Genomic DNA, 20,162 nt, shown 5'->3' with positions numbered 1-20,162 from the left:
TGGGCTGCTCATATATCTGTGGTCGGGCAAAGCCTAGTTAATCTGTCAAGCCGTGGAACGATGTATCCGAGGTTGGGTCATATATCTGGAGTCGGGTAAGGCCTAATTAGTGTGTCAATCTGTGAAACGATGGGTCCGAGGTTCGGTAATATATATGGGGTCGGGCAAAGCCCAATTAACGCGTCAAGCTATGAAACGATGGTTCCGAGGTTCGATCTTATATCTGGGGTCGGGCAAGGCCTAGTTAATGTGTCAAGCTGGTGAACGATGGGTCCGGGGTTCGGGACATGAAGCCGCTTCGCTTTTTCAGCAGTTCCCGCGTTATAAAAGTGAGAATCAATCTCGTCATTTCGGTTGTAGCAGTGGGTGCTGCTAGCTGGCTTCTTTCTATTTGGTAAGTAGTTAAAAGTAAGGGACAGCTATTCCTGAATTACTGGGATTTCAACCCATAAGGAGCTTTTCAGATTGAAAATTTCCAATTCATTTATATATTGTTGAGCGACTCCTGTCAAGTGATAGTATATTGAAAGTTATTGGTTTATGCTTTTGTTGGCATAAACATGCATGATCTTCAACAATATATTCCATAGGAGATGATAAATAATTTGGTGTTCAAACTGGTGTGTCATTTTTGCAAAAAAAAGCAAAGTGTTAGTATGTTCTATCACAAAACGTGTTTATGTATTTTTAAAGGATAAATGTATTTGTGTTCTTATAGTAAATACATAGAGATGAACTACTGGAACACAACACCTTATTAACGTAATGACTGATTTCTATCTATTTCGTGCTCTTTATAAATAGAGCTTCTGCGATTCTTTCACTACTTCTGATTAAAGAGACATTTGAGTACATTCTACAAATTGCTACATTTTCTATCAAGTGCTATAATAAAATTTGTTGTTGTATTGTTTCTATCACCAGGGGATCACCTCCGCATCTGCGAGCAGGATATGACCTGTTGCACAGAACAAATGGAATACAAACTGAGCAATCACAGTCAAGCGGAGTTTGCAAGACTCCTAAAAGAGTCGATCACTGGACTAAAAAATGTGTTTCATTCAAAAACGCAGCAGTTTGACAGTACGTTATTATTTACTTACTTTGCTAGTAAAATTAGAATATTCGGAATTCCATGTAAGAATAGTTATCACATTTAAAGTCTTCATTAACTACCATAACCGTTTTTGATACCAAAAGAAGAATTAACGGCATTTACAATGATATTTCAGTTTTTAACATACGCAATTTTATGTCATACTACATTTTCTGTCTTCCAGAATTCTTTCAGGAACTTTTAGATAAATCTCAAAAAGACTTCCATGACATGTTCTCTCGAACGTACGGTGTGTTGTATGAACAAAATGCTTTCATTTTTAAAAGCATGTTTGATGAGCTTAGAAAATATTATCTCTCTGGTGGAGTGGATTTGACAGAAGCTCTGGACGGATTTTTTAGCCGACTCTATTTGAAAATGTTCCAGGTAAGAGATAATAGGAACTCATTCATGAAAACTAGCTCTTGCAATGTATTCAAACGCTTTGAGAAAGTTAATAAATAAGTTATTAAACAGTGAATTTAACGAAATAGTTTAACTCTAGTTTTCGCTAAAATAGTAAAAATATATTTTACCTTTAACATGTGATTTATTTCGCCCCGTTCTTCAAGTTCAATCCAAGATTAATGAAATAAATTCACACTACTTGAAAATAGTTTCTTATGTATTTAGCAGAAGGTAAAACGAAACAGAAAATCTCGAAAGAGTTAAATTTGTGTAAATCCAGTTTTTGTGAAATTGTGTACAGATCGTTTCAGACAAGTTAATTCATTAAGATTATTCATCAGTCGAGTTCATAAGATTTACTTAACGATGTATTTTCACTTTTTGCTTGCATTTTGGGCCAGGCGAGGGGCCAGTGGTTAGCGACCCGTTGCAGTTAAAACGCGCTCCGCAATTTAGAGCCTTCGGTGCACTATAAGAGTGAAGATTAAATCTCACTATTCAATTGGACAAGAGTAGCCCAATAGATAGAAGTGGGTACTATTTACTAGTTGTATTCCCTGTACTCAATCTGTTTAAATCCTTGCATATTTGTAGATGTGCATGGACATCATCCCTTTCATTCAAAGCAAAACATTATAACTTACATCTGGGTAAACGAAAACCATTAGTTTTTTCATTTCATTATTTCATAGGACTAACTGAAATAATGAGTCCAATATGGTTTTTACTCTGTACAACTTTTAGGTCCTCAACGCCCAGTACACATTTGATGACTATTATTTAAAATGTGTTGAAGATCAAATGGACAACCTGAAACCTTTTGGTGATGTACCAAGGAAGTTAACTACCGAAATTAAAAGATCGTTTGTAGCCACTCGTACCTTTGTTCAAGCCCTCTCCGTTGGTCGAGATATTGTAAGAGACGTTCTAGAGGTTTGTAGCAACACAGATCTTAATACTTCATCATTCTATTTTATACGGCGAATCACTAAAAATGAAACGTAAATAATATTACGTCAGCGTATTTTAAGATTTTGGATCTTGTCATCTAAGTTTAATAATGAATATTGTCTTGAGCAGGTGAGACCCAGCCAAGAATGCAGTAGAGCTCTTATGAAGATGTCATACTGCCCACATTGCCATGGTTTACCTGACTTGAAGCCCTGTGGAAACTATTGTCTCAATGTAATGAAGGGCTGCTTGGCTTACCACGCCGATCTGAACAGTGAATGGAATAGCTACATCGGTAAGTTAACAAGTCATGCGAATCCATTTGAACAGTCTGAAGCTATATAAATTAATGGAAATTTTCATTTGTGTCATATGAGAAATTAGTCATGAATTCAACGGAATTAAATGTCGCCTTCAACAGGACAATACTACAGACATTTATATGTAATTTTATATTATAGACATTGAGTTTGCAACCAATATTTGCTGAAGACATAATGATGATATAAAATTAAGAAGATTCAACACCTAGGGAGAAGTCGTTGTGTAAATGTTTTATAAACAGGTGTTTCTGTTTACTCCGCATTTCTTACATCAGAAGGAAACATGGCTACTTTATATGTACGTGTGTGATAGAAACAGATAAATGTTTGTGCACATACATACATTTGACCTGCAAAGCTTGTTCAATGTTATTGCAACATTATAATATTAAACTAGCCCATGAGTATATAATTTTATTTCATTTTGTTGTTGCATTGTCTTGCATAGAAGGTTTTTTAACGTTTTTATTATTGTTCAAAAATTCGTGTTTATTCATTGTGGATGATCATCCAGAACCAGTCAATTATCGAACAATGTTTAAGTGGATTTCTTCATATTTTAAATCAATTAGTAAAGGCTGAATGTGGAGTTACATATTAGTTAGAGATTAAGTACTACGTTTTTGGTGTCTACGGGTAATACACAGAATCGTTCGAGTTCGATTTTCATGTTTAATTTTTTTTTAATTCTGTGTAACTGGTCACGCCGTGCAAAGCACTTTTATCTAAGTTGGAAATTGGCTTTATCAAACGTTGGCGCCGAGAAATAACCTACTTCAATTCAATGAATCATGACAAGAATGACCAGAGAAATTTATATGAACCTCTTATCGAAGCAGAAAAACTAGTTATGCAAAGTGGTCTGGGTGTAACTCTACACGCTGAACCGTTTTTTTTTTTTGATGAGCCTTTGATCTTACCGAGTTCGCATTCCTGGTCGTTTAGTTTTCTCTGATGAAAAGAAAGGAGGCGTGACGAAGTGAAACGTCACACGCACAGTGCTTTACATCTTGGGGTATGTGGGGGTTAAAATCCGCTTGACATTGAGAAATTGGTTATTAAAAGGGGAAAAAAAGTCTTTCTCGTTTGGTAAATCGTAAAACTTGCAAAAATAAAGAAACATATCTGCGGAAACAATAGCTTTTTTCTTCTCTCTTGTTTGGTTCCAGTCTTTTCGAGAAATAGCAGAAATATTTCAATATTAAATGCGTTTAGGATCTCGATTTAATTTCAACTCTGTGTGTTAAAGTAACCTATAAAGGAAAACTATAAAATGTTCGTGATTTTATAAATGAAAATATAAATAGAAAATAATTTGGTTAGATCGTTAGATTAAATTTTGTATGTGCGTATCAGTTAAGACTTTCAAATGATGTATTGTGAAAAGTGGGTGGTTCAGTAGTTCGTTACTGACGACCCAGTTCCCAAAAGTTGTTGATATCAAGTAACTTTTAAAATGCTTCTGTCCCGTGTTCTTAACAACATTTTATTCCCCGTCTGTATACAAGAACCAGTTTGAAAAGATAATTAAGTTCCAATATACCTTGATATACGAAACACGATAGGTATCAAGGTTGTTTACAGCATGGAAACATTCCGTAAAATCAGGTCGCACAGAGTAACCCATGTTGCATAGTAGTGGTAGAAAACTTCGTGTCACGCCTTATTAAGTAATATTCAATTTTCTTGAACAAGTGAAAATCGATGCCTTGTTCTTACTTACCAGGAAAATGCATTTTTTTTTTTAATATTTTTCATGCAAGATTCTTAAGTGATCCCAAACGGTCTTTAAACCAAAGAAGCGACTAATATTTATTTATTTGATCCAATTTGCCAAGATTAAATGTTAATTATATTGTAAATGTCCGGAATTGTACATGATCATTAGTTGGATTAAAAATGCCCGGAATGACATATCGTTATAAATTGTATTAGAAATGTTGGGAATAACGTATTGTTATTAATTGTATTAGAAATATCTGGAATGAGGTACCGTAATTAACTTTATTAGAAATGTAAGGAACGGCACATTGTTGTTAATTGTATTTAAAATGCTCGGAATGGTACATCATTATATAAGTTTTCCTGAAGAAATCATTTCGGTTAAGTTAAAATAAATGGCATGTGTAGTGTTTATGAACAACTAGTGAGTAATGTGTTATACCCTCACACTAGAATCTTAAGGAATACTAGATGACCCGTTGGGCCACCCACTATTCAGAGGTTATGAAGAATTCAAGCTAATTTCAATATTGCACCGAAATGAAGGTTTATTTTGATATTATTTAATTAAATATTTCAATCCATTCGTGTTTTTCATAATTTAAGAAAAAATATTTGATTGCTGATCGGAAGTAAAAGGAAAGACCATTTCAATTTTCAAAATAGTGAAGTCAGAGTTTTCAGGTATTGTGATAAACAAACCTTATTCACGGTTGATTCAAAACGCCTGAAAATAAGAAATAACAGATAATAGTAATGTTATTCATGTTTTATTAGAATGTAATTGCTATCAAAACCAAAAAAGCCATTTCAGAAAAACATTTCACACTTACTTGCTCAAATTACTGCAAGAAACAGCAAAACTTGATAACTGATACAGTACGAAATTCACCAAAAGAAAAATATTTCTCACTGTCTCACAGCGAATGATATTTTGACTGAGAAAATTCTCATTTCCTTACCTACCATAACCAAGGCACATTATTGACAAATTCTTCAAGATATTGTTTTTGTCATCTTACACCTTTTAATGAAGATAGGAACATTGACAGAGAAATAGATTTGAACGAAAAAGTTTCGTAAAGAGCGCGAACGATAGTGTGATGTAAAATTACTCATGCTAGAAATTTTCATAAAAGTAACCCGAAAAACGGCGCTAACTCGGTAACCCGTGGCCCGATTTTAACGAAACTTGTTTTATTCTGTTTCTATTCTTATTTCAGGTGTACCGTATTCTACAAATATGGACTATTGTATGCCGTTTTTGCTGTATTTAATTACAGACAAGCAAACAAACAATCTCATAGATTTAGTAGTATACAGACAGATCTCTGATAGCTTTACCATGGATATATATAACTATCAGAACTGTCGAGCTATAGCTTTATTATTATTTTCTCATATCGGTATCATAAAGAGATATGTTCAGATTGCCGTACTTTACATTTAAACCGATTCTTTTCACTCACTACAATATAGTATCATAGAGGTTAAAGCATGATTTTGGTAGCTTTACCGTGCATTTACATCGGTATCATCGGGAGCTCTGGTAGCCCTAATAGTCACTCACTGAGTGTGTTTTCGTAAAAACAAGCCACATCGGGCTGTATGCTGTGTCCATCGAGGGGAATCGAATCCTTGAGTCACTCACTGAAATTTTCCAACAATTAAGAAACTTCTGATACACACATATATTCATATCAAAATTTTAACGGCTAAGATAAAGCTCTGATAATCCTAAATTAATCAACATCCATACTGATATGAACTGAAAAGAATCAAACTAGCAAACGATACGGTAGTTGAAAGGCAATAAGTACACCACGTTTTGAAGGCTTATAAAGCGCAAAAACAGGGTTTCGATACCCGTGGTGGGCACAGCACAGATAGCTCATTCTGTAGCGTTGTGCTTAACAAAAAACAAACAAACAAAAATTTTCATTGTTTTCGCTCATAAGGTCTTAGCCTAATTGATTGGAAATGTCTTATATTTTTTTTAGTAAACACGCTACAGACACTGTAATATAATAAATCACATGTTGAAATTATCAGGCATAACTTATTCATTGGGACGTGTAGTTAAGTATAATACACTGCAAATTAAGGAACATTATTTTTAATGGATAAACTTATAAACACTAAGAAGCACATGGCAACGTTAAAAAGCGACCTCTAGTTTTGGTTGAAACTAACACCCATGCCTAAAAATGCAACAACCAAATTGTTTATACATAAAAAGCTTTGTGATGTTTTTAACATTAAGCTCATTTGGTATGATGCATCAAAGTAATAGAGAAATGACACTCAAAGCTTACAATTATTCGATCAATGCTTATACCAAACGACCTTCATTGGCACAGTTATTTTTTCTTACGGTAATTATGCACCAATGAAGGTCATTTTTATTTTACATTAGTTAAAACCGCCCATTTTCATTAAATAAAAACAGATCTTTCGATGATACAATAGTCTACAACTTACAAACGAACAAGTAAATTTTATAACAACCAAATAAATAATACAATTCCCTGAAGCTGCAGCATGTTTTTTCGCTATTCTTTTTTTTTTTTAAATACCTTCTGTGAGACGATATGACCATTCTCCTGGAAATTCATTATGGCGTCAGATACTCTTATCTCGATCGGGTCTATAACGGCCTCAATGTTGAAAGAAGTCTCTAAGCGGTGAGCTAGCATCAGAAGAGCATCTAATAAAAGTAAAACAATTTTAAAGATATTTGTAAATGCCGACACTTTCTCGACAAAAAATAAATAAAAAATGTTCTTTCAGTCTTTAAAACACCCGTGAGACATCAACCTAGCGGTTTTATGAGGAATAGTTTAGCTAGCACGCGAGAGAAAACATTAAACAAACAAAAACAAAAAACGGTGATTCACGTAACAATAACCGCAAATAAAAACACTAAAGTGACAAAGTTTTAATTTTGTTGCATAATAAATAAGAAATCATAAGGTTGTGCGCAAAGGCTAAACTGCATACAAAACAGTTTATAAAATAAATATATATGTCTATTTGTTTGTTTCAACGCAGAGCTACAGAATCGGTTACCTGCACTGTGTCCGCAGTGGAGATCGGAAACAAGGTTTTAGCGTTTTAAGCCATAAAGCTGAGCCAGCGAGAGACAAAAAGCCACACAAGAAAATTATTTAATGCAAACCCTTTTTAATCCGAACATCCATCATTACACTAGTTTTTCATACTGTTCAAGATTTAAATATTATTATTATACATATATACGTGATTTGCAAGAAAACATACGAAATACAAAAATTTTATTGCATCTTTTTTAACACGCACTTCTATTATTTGTTTCTCAAACATAATATCTAACACCTCACAGGATCTGGCATGATCTGATGGTTAGAGCTCTTAATTCGCAATATATTTGTTGTGGGATCGAAACCCATTGCCGAACATGCTCGCCCTTTTATCTTTCGGGGCTTTATAATGTGAGGGTCAATCTCACTATTCGTTGATAAAGAGCAGTCCAAGAGTGCTGACTAGCAGCTTTTCCGCTATTCAGTAATTTAAAAATTAGGAATGGAAAACTTAGTAGATAGCCACTGAAGTAGCTGTGCGCGAAATTCAAAATACAAACAAAAAACACTTTACAGGTACTTGCTCTCTTATGGTGAAAAATAGAATAAGAGAGAGCATCATTGCGTCCTAGAATAAATTTACTAGAAAAGCAATGGACAGATGGAAATTATTTTGAGCTTGCTGCTATTGGTCGTGAAATTAATGATGTAATTAGATCCTAGACCACTACAATGTCTGATATTGGAAGCAAGGTTTCGAGGGAACTGGATATTGCAGATATAAATGTGGTTGGCATATCATTATGTGTTCTTCCTTGTTTACTTCTATCGCTATTTTACATAATTCAATGAACTATTTCTCGACACGTGTGTTTATTAATACCTTATTTATAGCTTATTTAAATAATATATCCTTTTCTATTTACAGCTATTTGAAAGTTGTGGAAAACCAAGATTGCAGAAAAGAGATGTTACTGGAGAGATTGAGTTCCACACATATAACTTCGGTGCCCAGTTGGCGGCATTTCAGCCCACCAAAAGCGGGTTGGAGCGACTAGTTGACGACATAAAGAAAAAACTGAAGAGAACTAAGAACTTCTGGTCGCAGCTGGCGAGTGAATTGTGTAACAACCCTGAAGTGGCCGGTGACAGGAATGTACGAGAAAACTCTGACAGCTGTTGGAATGGACTAGCAAAAGCAAGGTATCAAATTTTTGGAAAATCTGTAAGAGTTACTCAGAAACCTCAAGAACGATATGAACTTTAAAAATACTTGTTTTTTCCTGAAAGCTTAGTTACTTTAAAAATTGTAACAAGTTTTTTGTTTTGTTTTTACTGTTAAAAATGGGTTTAGAAGTCGTGGACAAGAAGGAAAAAAATAAAACAATATTTTAGTCGCGTCTGTTTGCGTTTTGTTAGTTGTGATACAATTTGAATGAACTTAGGAATCCTATACATATCAAAACATATTCAACTGATTGCTTAGGTTTGAAGTTTAAGAAAAGACAAGTCAGTTTTATAAATACACTCTTCACTTGCACTTACTCTTACCAAAGGATACATTATTTATGCTGCTTGCAAAATAGGTAAGATTAGAATCAATGTGTTGTACATCATCATCATCTTCATGCAAACAATAGGTGACTTTTCCCAAACTTTATCTTTAGCCGCCATTTTTTCTTTAAGTAATCCTTTTGTCGACTGTCTTCCATGGACTGAATAGAATACTTTACAACTTGCCAGTTTTTAACTTGGCTGTCACTGACCTAAGGGTGTCACGGTTTGAAAATTTTCTAACCGGTGAGTCGAGTCGTCATGCTTGAACTGATTCGTAACCGATTAACTGGTTTGACTTAAGCCTCCAAAGTCTTAGAACTATCGATGCCACGTTGGATAAGTGATACATATCACAAGATGAGTTAAATCCATATTTTCTTTTGTGTTGAATTTTGATTATTCATTCGTGCATTGAAAGGTAAATATATTATTAAATCAGTTCTCTATACGAGTACAAAATACATGAAATTTTTCAGACAAGCTGACATACTAAGATTATCGCCTCGTATGTTTAGAATCGGTCAGAAAGTAAATCCTTGCGCATGCTATTTTCATGTATTTCTTTGTGGCTGTAAGAATTTTGTAGAGTTCTAAGCGTTCGTATCCACGATTTGCTGCCAAACGAGTAAAGTTGACTGCACTGAAATATGGACTGACGATATGTGTAGTGGTATAAAATAAAAGAGGAAACAATGGCTTCGAGTAATAGTTAGAACAGTTGTTAATCTTTCAGGGCCTCAAATATCACGATAACCGGTTATCCCAGTAATCGTAACTCCAATATTGAGTGAACTGGATTGTCCTTACTCAAATTTTTCGAGTCTTTCATCCCAAAAGGCCATTTCAGTTACCTAACTGGGATATAAAGGTGGTATTACGTGCCTTGTCTCGACCTCAATTCGAGCCATTAGCCTCATGTACCATGTATCACCTTTCCATTAAAGTTTATTTTTTGTTGTTGCTGGGGCAGAATGTAAGAATATACATTACAGACAGACTACTGAACTATGGCAGAATGTAAGAACATACATTACAGACAGACTACTGAACTATGACAATGTAAAGATAATACAATTCAGTGGCAGACTGCAGAAAAGTGAATGATGATGTTCCACAGGATAGTTCAGTAGTCTGTCTGTAATGTATATTCTTACATTCTGCCATAGTTCAGTAGTCTGTCTGTAATGTATATTCTTACATTCTGCCATAGTTCAGTAACCTGTCTCTATAATATATATTCCTTACACTCTGACATAGTTCAGTAACCTGTCTCTGTAATGTATTATCCTTACATTGCCATAGTTCAGTAATCTGTCACTGTAGTGCATTATCCTTAGAGCCTGTCATAGTCCAGTAGTTTGTCACTGTAATGTATTATCCTTACTCTCTGTCATAGTTCAGTAATCTGTCACTGAACTGTATTATCCTTACATTCTGTCATAGTTCAGTAATCTGTCACTGAACTGTAGTATCCTTACACTCTACTATAGTACAGTAATCTGTCACTGAACTGTAGTATCCTTACACTCTACTATAGTACAGTAATTTGTCACTGAACTGTATTATTCTTACACTCTGCTATAGTTCAGTAATCTATCATTGTAGTGTATTATTCTTACATTCTGCCATAGTTCAGTAGTCTGTCTGTAATGTATATTGTTACATTCTGTCATAGTTCAGTAGTCTGTCTGTAATGTATATTCCTTACACTCTGCCGTAGTTCAGTAGTCTGTCTGTAATGTATATTCCTTACACTCTGACATAGTTCAGTAACCTGTCTCTATAATATATATTCCTTACACTCTGACATAGTTCAGTAACCTGTCTCTGTAATATATATTCCTTACACTCTGACATAGTTCAGTAACCTGTCTCTATAATATATATTCCTTACACTCTGACATAGTTCAGTAACCTGTCTCTGTAATGTATTATCCTTACATTCTGCCATGGTTCAGTAGTCTGTCATTGAAAAGGGATGTTCTTGGACCAGTGTTAACTTCAGTAATTTGCTGCAGTACTTCAATCGTGAAAATAATAAAACCGAGGAGTGATCGTGTTTGATATGTAATTACCAGCAATAAAATAGCTTAGAAAACTTTATCAGAGTAACAAGCGAGTATAATTAAATTTGCTAACTCCTCCTATAGGTATGATGCTACACCAGTAGGAAATGGCGTCAGTAGTCAGAAGGACAACCCAGAAGTATCGCTCGACATTACATCACAGAATGTTATTATTAGTCAACAAATCCTAACGCTGCATCTCATCAATAGCAAATTGAACGATGCCTATAACGGCCTGGATGTGGCGTGGCAAGACACTGGTAACTAAATGATTTTATTTCCTGATGTTTATAACTAGTTGGTTACAATTTACAGTGGTCTGAACATAGTGAATAATATTGAATCACATTGTTTTCCTTACGCGCCATCTGTAGGAAGGCTTAGAAACGTAATAAAATTACAAGTAACACTGAAATTTGTTAAACTAAAACTGGAAATGAGTTGTACTTTTTATTTCCATGGAATACATGAAAATATTAGTGTCACTTATCTGTAAGTACTTTCTTAAAACTATATTTGATCTACAGTAAAAGTGTTTGTAATATTCATAACTTGTAAATTTGCAAAACATATAGGAATGATATATAATTTGAAACTAATATATAGTACTGTTCTGAAGAAAGGACTTGCATGAATCCTTAACACAAATTTTTCATTCGAACTCTTCTTGTTTTAACAGAATAGCTTTCAGCTATAAGTCTTATTTTTATTTGTTTTATTAAAATTAGCAGACAGTGAATGGGATGGCAGTGGGAGCGGCAGCGGTAGTGGAAACGGCTGGATTATTGCAGATGAAAATCAACATAATTTCGGAGATATATACTTCAGCTCATCCACACCTCCTGTTACAGAGAAGCCGCATGAACTCACGACACCGCCCTCCTCAGCTTCCCAAATTCTGAACTCATTTGTGGTTCTCATTACTGTTCTTCTAGTTTATGTTAGTGCTACCTGGTGGTGAGAAGGTATATTAGTGTATTTACAAAAAAAAAGGAAGTGTGTGTGTGTGTAAACGGTTAGTCTATAGAACTTTGTTTATTCATCGTGTTATGGCATTATAAAAAATAACGGCCATACGATTATGCAGGGAGTCTTTATTGAAAAGTTTTAATGAGAAAAACGTGCCTCCTAAAAAAAGTAACCGGAGTTTCTCAGGATTTACATCTACGGACTTTTCACGTTTGCACTGTCAGAAGCTAAATCCCATTTTCACTCATCTCCATATATCTCGTATATGCCTTTTAAGTGCCAATTTTAAAAAATGAATCATTCGAGGAGCTGAAAAATTCAGGCAGTTGCGGAGAAAAAAAACACATTCTTCGTGAGATGTAGAAACACGAAATACGACACTAATTTGTCAATTAGAGATACGTGACATCAAACAAAAACATGGAGGCATTTTCATAATTTTTGGTGCTTTTTAGCTCTCTCTCTGTGAACATCTAATGGAACTAAAATATGTTAGATCAGAAAAAAGACGAAATCTACGTTAATTGTTCTTATGTCTTAGAAAATTTAACAATATGAAACAAGGAAATTAAGTTTAATCACCGTTTTCTAGTATTATAATCATATTGTTGTACGAATCAGTGAAGCTCTGATAAGGAAGGACATGATATGTCTAACAGCAATAACTTTGCCTGTTTCTGTCTGATATTTTTTTAAATTGTAATCATAAATGTATTTAATGCTGAAGAGCCGACTTTTTCTTTATGTCATATTGAAAACATCAGGAGTTATTGATTTATTTCCATACGTAATTTGTTTAGAAAATCGTTGTTCACAGAAGCGAATACTCTTCTGTTAAAAAACGCGGTATAAAATTGTTCATGTGTATTTCAGTTAAAAATACAATGTGAACGACGGGAAACCACAACAACAAAATCTGAATTTTCTAAGTTTGCACTTTTTCGAACTATGTGCAGATGTAAACTGAAAATAGCCTGATGGTGTGTTAAAAAATCACTGTTAAAGAAAATGAATCTAGTTGGGATATGTTTTTGTATAATTATTCGTCATCAAGACGTTTTTACGTGTTTTAGTGGGTTTAATTATGGCTTCACGATGTCTAGAGTTTGTTCCATGATCTTTGTTTTTACGTAAAGTAACGCATAAAATAGTATATTTTACGTAATTACTGTTTCGCCTTTTTTATCTTTAGCATATAAGTGACATTGTATTTAACACCAGCTTTTGTATTTTCAGTATTTTATTTATCTGTATGTATATATATGCTTGGTATCTGTGGTCTTGTTTTTTACAATGTCAATAATACATTCAGTTATGTAAGAATATGTCAATTTTTATTTTTAATATTGTTCGAAATTATATTCGTTTAAAGTGTTAATACAATCCTGAGCGCCAAATATTAAATAGATAATACAGGTAAATATATATTACACAATCATAACGTCAATACAAGTTCGACACTGCATACTGTAAAGTTATAGTCTGACCCACCCTGAAACACTTTATACTGCAAGGTTACAGCATGACTCACCCTGAAACACTTCATACTGTGAGGTTGCAGCCTGACCCAAGCTTGAAACATTTCATACTGCGAGGTTACAGCCCTACCCACCCTGAAACACTTCATACTGTAAGGCTACAGCCTGACCCAAGCTTGAAACATTTCATACTGCGAGGTTACAGCCCTACCCACCCTGAAACACTTCATACTGTGAGGTTGCAGCCTGACCCAAGCTTGAAACATTTCATACTGCGAGGTTACAGCCCTACCCACCCTGAAACACTTCATACTGTGAGGTTGCAGCCTGACCCAAGCTTGAAACATTTCATACTGCGAGGTTACAGCCCTACCCACCCTCAAACACTTCATACTATGAGGCTACAGCCTGACCTCAGTTTGAAGTAGGACAGTGCACAGTAAACCTACAACATTTGATATCCTCACAATATAAAATGTATACAGCAGCAGTCTTACTGATGCATAACTCTAGCTCATCTTGAGCTAATTCACTTCGACACCGTATAAGAATAACCTTACCTTGAATCTGTAATGCCAACAGTACACAATTATAACATCATATTGAAGCAATCGACAAATATAGTTTAATCATGGGATAGCATATCATTTTACATAAACACATCAACACCTTGAGCTATTTAACTTCAGCACTCCATAAATGTAACGTTATTATGTGTCTAATAAATTCAGTTTTACGTAATTACATCTTCACACTGAATTGCATTATTTGTTTTCAATTAAATAGACTACTCTTATTTCACTCCATTGTACCATTACGACTTCCCTTGCAACAGTGTAACTATTTTGAGTTAGAATACCTCAAATAACAGTCGTATCATTATTAGTTTTAGCCAGATAGCTATTATCATTGAATCATAATCTAAACGCTGTTAATTTACATAACGTCAAATATAAACTCGCATCGAGTTAGTTAATAACCTCGTCTTGGTCAGTTAACCTCACCTTTTTACACTCCAACTTAATACTACAATACCGCAACCACTACAGTCAAGAGTTAACAGTTTCATATAAGAGCTTATAACACAGTTGTGAATTCCGAATTAAGAATAAACATTATGACTGATGGATGCATATAGTATATTTTAGTTATCAGTATTTGCCAATAATTAGAAATAGATGGTTGTCTATTTTTCATACTTGTACATTTGCTAGACCACTATCCATTTTGAAAATAAACTGTTTTGAACTAATGTGAGTGTAGAGTTGAATTTTTAGCGTCAGCTAAAATTACTGGTAATTAAACAAAGAAAGTGTTGTGGAAAGTTTAGTGTATTGACAATTTTTATTTATGGGAAGAGTATGTTATTCTTCTAGATTAGTGCAAATTCTTGCCTGTTCTGCTCGTTAAGTTTAATTTTAGTGTGGGAACTTTTTCTTCTCTGTTTATGTTCATTAAATGGACGAAAAGTCCATGTCTTTTCAGAACAAAGTTCCTATGTTATGCTATTGTTAGTTTTTAAATAAAATCTTCACTTTATATTTTTAAAAAATCATACGAAACATGTTTGAGGTCATGCTGTAAACTACTTTTAAATAATCACGACAAAAAATGATTTGGTGACACCATTTTGAAAGAGTCGAAGTTTCATTTTAATTAGTACGTCGGTATTTACTCTATTTTGTATGTCTGTTTGCATAATAATTCCAGTAAATTAATGAAAAAAAAGCAGGTATGTATCTGTTTTTGTTTAATTACACCTAATTGTTGGGTAATGGAGAATCAACGCACACATGTGTTACTTTACTTTGCTTCTGTGTTTTTTCTTTGTATTTATTTGTTGCCGTTGCAAATATTATCTTAAAATTCGAGTGATTTCATTTAACCTGTACAGATGGCGCCGCTATAGCATATAACTTTATTTTCACCTCTATACGAAAAAAGCTTGTTATTTAAGCAAAATCACATTGGGCTATCTGCTGTGTCCACCGCAGGGAATCGGAACCCATATTTTAGCGTTGTAAGCCTGTAAACATAACGCTGTCCTACAAGTGGACACACGAAAACAAAATTTGGATATAACCGGAGATCAATTAATGTTTTTGACTTAACAGACCAAAAAAGTTAAAGAAATATAGTTGAGTTGTCAGAATGATATTTAACCTACAAAGAAATAAAAAAGTACTTACTATGTATCATTAACTTTAATTTATAATGACTGTTAAATACAACATTATGCAACTAAATATTGAAATATTACTTTGAGTTTTCGTACTTTTTTAAGATTCGTCTAATATTTATGATATTCATTTATGTTGCTTCTTTAAGATGCTGGTAAACCACCATAACGTTGAAAAGAAAAGCTTTGTTTGTTCTGCGCTGACTTTCCCATTTTTAAGCATCAACTTAAAAAAAAAACATACAAATTACACGGCTCTGTGGTGAAGTAAAATTAAGTATCAAATACTTTCATTTGCTTTGTCCAACGTTCAAATGTTCTAATGGAAACAAAGATCACCTTCCTTTTTTAAGGATCCCTGATTTCCCAAAGAAAATTGTTATAAAAATTTTTTTTCAAAATTCACACACACACACATACAATCTGTAAACACAAGCATATGTAACAATTGCGAGGGGAGAGGGGCGTTGATCAGTTAATTTTATTTTCCAAAATTCTATTTAGATGGACAGATTGAGCAGAACTGACAAGAAATTATTTTTGTATACAAACCGTTATTTTTTATTTATTGAAACGTTGTGGGTTAAGGTTTTTGTTGGATCTTAGAGCAAATAAACAGTTGTATTTATTCACTAACTATTAACGATGTTTTTGTATAAATTGTGCTGTGTTCCTTAATAGCTCTCATTTTGGTCAAGTACTAATTATATATAACATTTTTTTTCCTACCCACACGAATCCTCGGTTTTGCCTTTTTTTTCTTTTTATTAGAATGATGTGATTGGTTTCTGTAATATTAATTTTGTTTTTTTTTCTATTACTGGTGTTCTTTTCTGCTACTTATAGTTTATTTCCGATTGTACTTGCAACTTTATCTTAATTCAGGTTGCGTTCAAGGGCATTTATCCAGTTAACAATGACTTAATTCAGGTTGCGTTCAAGGGCATTTATCCAGTTAACAATGAACACAAAGTGAAAAATGCAGAGTCTTACTGGAATGATTTGTGCTTTTTGATAAGCAGTAAGCATCTTGGTATTATCTGTTGACAAAATCTTGGATCTTGGCTTAAGCCAAAAATGGCTAGTCTGAATACAGAGTGAGGGTTTTTCGGACTGACATCTATACCGGTTTTATCCGTCTTATTTTAGAAGTCACTACGTTTCAAGACGTGTTTAACGTATTTACACAACCTGTATAGATATATTACAGGTATCTACTTCATTAGAAAGATGAATTTTCTTTTGGAACGTTGATGAATCAAAATAACTACTATGGAACTAATAACTAGATATCTTACTCTATTCTTATTAATTATTCTGATAATAATTAAATATACTTTGGTTTAAAGCTATGAAAATTTTTATACTGGACAGGGTAACATATTTGTGAGTTTTTTTATTTATTCTACGGCTACTCAGGCTCCACATTATAGAGAACATAAAACGTCTGCTATTGAGCCAGTAATGTCCAACCAAGATGGTTTGGTAAGGATTAATCAAATATACCAGAATTTTATAATTAGTCAGAATAATAATTAAGGAAATGATGGAAAGAATATTGTCTGACAAAAACAGAATAACTAATGCGTCTTGTGAAAAAAATTTGGGGGTGTGAGAGCTATTGCTTAAAAATAAAACAGTTGTAAACTATTGCATACAGCTTGAATTGCTTTGAGAATAATTTTCAGTTGCGTCCGAATCAATCGCTTTTATCATTGGAAGTCACTACTATGGAAGTATTAGATTAAATCAACTGATCAATAGATCTTTGTTTGTTTTAAGTGTTTGTTGTTAAGCACATAGCTACACGATGTACTTTCTGTACTGTGCTCACCCCGGGTATCGAAAGCCGGTTTATAGCGTTATAAGCATTCAGACTTACTGCTGAGCTAGCGGGTGCTAATCGATAGAACTTTTAAGTAGAGCACTGAACAAGTAAAAACCACTAGTTACGAAAAATGCTCAATTTAAACCAATCAAAATAAGAGAAAAAACAGAACTTCAGAATAAAAAGTAGAAAAATAAAGTATAGTGGACATGAAACGTGTGTGACAAACATTTAAAAATAAAACCGAAACTCAAAATAATCCCAATTAAGTTTTACAAAGGTTCATTGTATACTGAAAATAAAAATAAAACGTGGCATCATATGAAAAGTGAATACTAACGGAAAAACTGTGTTTGTATTATTTAATTTAATATATTGTAACACGGATTGTGTGCCTCTGTAACACATTATAGTTTGATCTAACTGTTTACGTTTGCTTTTAATGAAAATATCAGATAAATATTCCTAGTATTAGGTTATATTTTCTTTGTACTGACAAATATCCCACAAAAAGCAGTTGTTTTATCTACAGTTCTCTCCTTTCGATTATTCTATTGACTATGAAGCTAATACATTTCAGATGTGTGCGTTTTTTAGAGTTTTAAAGCTGAAATTCAGTCTTTGAATATTGAAACTCACTCACAACTCCAAGTTTATCTTCTAGAACGCTGAATGATGATATACTATGAAATTCTGACAGTTAACTATGTAAACCTACGAAAATAGACACGCAGAAAAGAATCCTTGTGTGTATATATTATACACGATATTAAGCATGTTTTTTGATGTGGGAAAATATAATATGTAAGCTTTGCGATAGCAGTCTTTGGATTGATGTCACATACCTTCCTTGTGGCCAAAGTAAATGAAAATGTTGCATCACATATGAAATGTACAAGGAAAAATTCGAGTTAAATTTAGTTTTATGGAAAGATTGCGTTTTACATGGTGGTGTGCATGCATTCTCTACAGTTTAGATCTTAGATACAGCAAACACATATTATACGGTAGATTTAGACAAGGCCACATGGTTATATAGCCACACTGTCAGTTTATATGACATGAGTCTGTTATCTGCTGTTTCATGAGATGGTTTTACTGTATCCAGCATCAGCCTGAGGGTGAGGTTATTTTGCGACTGTCACAAGGAGCAGAGATGCTTCCAAATACTTGTGATCCGTCAAGTACCGAAAGCATGTAGAATGTGAGAGTAGTTTTACAGAGAGGATGTAGAATGTGATTGAGAGTAGTTTTACAGAGAGGATGTAGAATGTGAGAGTGTTTTACAGAGAGGATGTAGAATGTGATTGAGAGTAGTTTTACAGAGCGGATGTAAAATGTGAGAGTAGTTTTACAGAGAGGATGTAGAATGTAAGAGTAGTTTTACAGAGAGGATGTAGAATGTGATTGAGAGTAGTTTTACAGAGAGGATGTAGAATGTGAGATTGTTTTACAGAAAGGATGTAAAATGTGATTGAGAGTAGTTTTACAGAGAGAATGTAGAATGTGATTGAGAGTAGTTTTACAGAGAGGATGTAAAATGTGATTGAGAGTAGTTTTACAGAGAGGATGTAGAATGTGAGAGTAGTTTTACAGAGAGGATGTAAAATGTGAGTGTAGTTTTACAGAGAGGATGTAAAATGTGAGAGTAGTTTTACAGAGAGGATGTAGAATTTGAGAGTAGTTTTACAGAGAGGATGTAAAATGTGATTGAGAGTAGTTTTACACAGAGGATGTAGTATGTGAAAGTAGTTTTAGACAGATCCGTTTCAACTCAAGACAGGATCAAGACGTGGTGGTGGTGAATTCTTGACTGCATTCTTCCTTAGTAAAGTGATTGTCCCTTTTGTCGACAATGTACGTAGTTTTTAGTTTCGTTATTTTAACTTTTAACATCCTACTTCAAATTCATCTTAATAAGAAACATAGTCAATTTTCAATTTCTCCCACATTTTCCTATTTCTAAAAAATATGTTTTATTTTAATTTCCAATTACGTTTTTAATGAAGAGTTTGTCTTTCGTTATTTTTGCATCGAGTTTTGTCCGTTCATTCATCTTGCGGCAGATCACTACCTCTATATATATACTCAGGTCATCATTTATAATGATGATCAACAGTTGCATAACTTGAATTAAATATTTATTAAAAAACGTAAATATATAACTTAAGTGGTTGAAAAGACATAATAATTATGTGGTTAATAACCTCCATCTTGTTTTTAATTCTTATAGATTTTTTAATGAATATTCTCATTACTGTGTAACATTATCATCACGAATTACTTTCCTTTATGCGAATCATGTCTACCAATTATTAATACGCTTCTTATTTCCCCGGCATGGCCAAAACAAACAAACATACGCTTCTGTTTTCTAGTGTTCAATGAGGAACGAAAAAGCTTTTAGGTTGATAAACTGCCCATTTTCGGGATTACTTATAACTTTTAAAAACTTTGTGTATCTACTATTTTGTTGCCCCCCAGTGGTACAGCGGTATGTCTGTGGGCTCACAACGCTAGAAACTG

The 20,162-nt window shown here is 33.7% G+C and overlaps 1 protein-coding gene across 1 annotated transcript in view; it reads left to right on the top strand.

The window, feature by feature from the left end:
• The window catches only part of LOC106460043 (glypican-6-like), a 40,478-nt gene extending 25,597 nt beyond the window's left edge, over positions 1–14,881 (top strand). Inside the window, exons 2-9 of the mRNA XM_013919730.2 lie at positions 925–1,083; positions 1,281–1,483; positions 2,249–2,437; positions 2,585–2,750; positions 3,021–3,076; positions 8,488–8,762; positions 11,267–11,442; positions 11,911–14,881. Of these exons, the coding sequence (XP_013775184.1) occupies positions 925–1,083; positions 1,281–1,483; positions 2,249–2,437; positions 2,585–2,750; positions 3,021–3,076; positions 8,488–8,762; positions 11,267–11,442; positions 11,911–12,143 (1,457 nt within the window). The 3' untranslated portion in view covers positions 12,144–14,881. The remainder of the gene's footprint in view (positions 1–924; positions 1,084–1,280; positions 1,484–2,248; positions 2,438–2,584; positions 2,751–3,020; positions 3,077–8,487; positions 8,763–11,266; positions 11,443–11,910) is intronic.
• The last annotated feature ends 5,281 nt before the right edge of the window (positions 14,882–20,162 follow it).

The sequence above is a fragment of the Limulus polyphemus genome, unplaced genomic scaffold (assembly GCF_000517525.1).
Source record: "Limulus polyphemus unplaced genomic scaffold, Limulus_polyphemus-2.1.2 Scaffold32, whole genome shotgun sequence".
Lineage (NCBI taxonomy): Eukaryota > Metazoa > Arthropoda > Merostomata > Xiphosura > Limulidae > Limulus > Limulus polyphemus.
The sequence above is the reverse complement of the archived record's forward strand: the minus strand, read 5'-3'. Positions and strand labels throughout refer to the sequence as shown.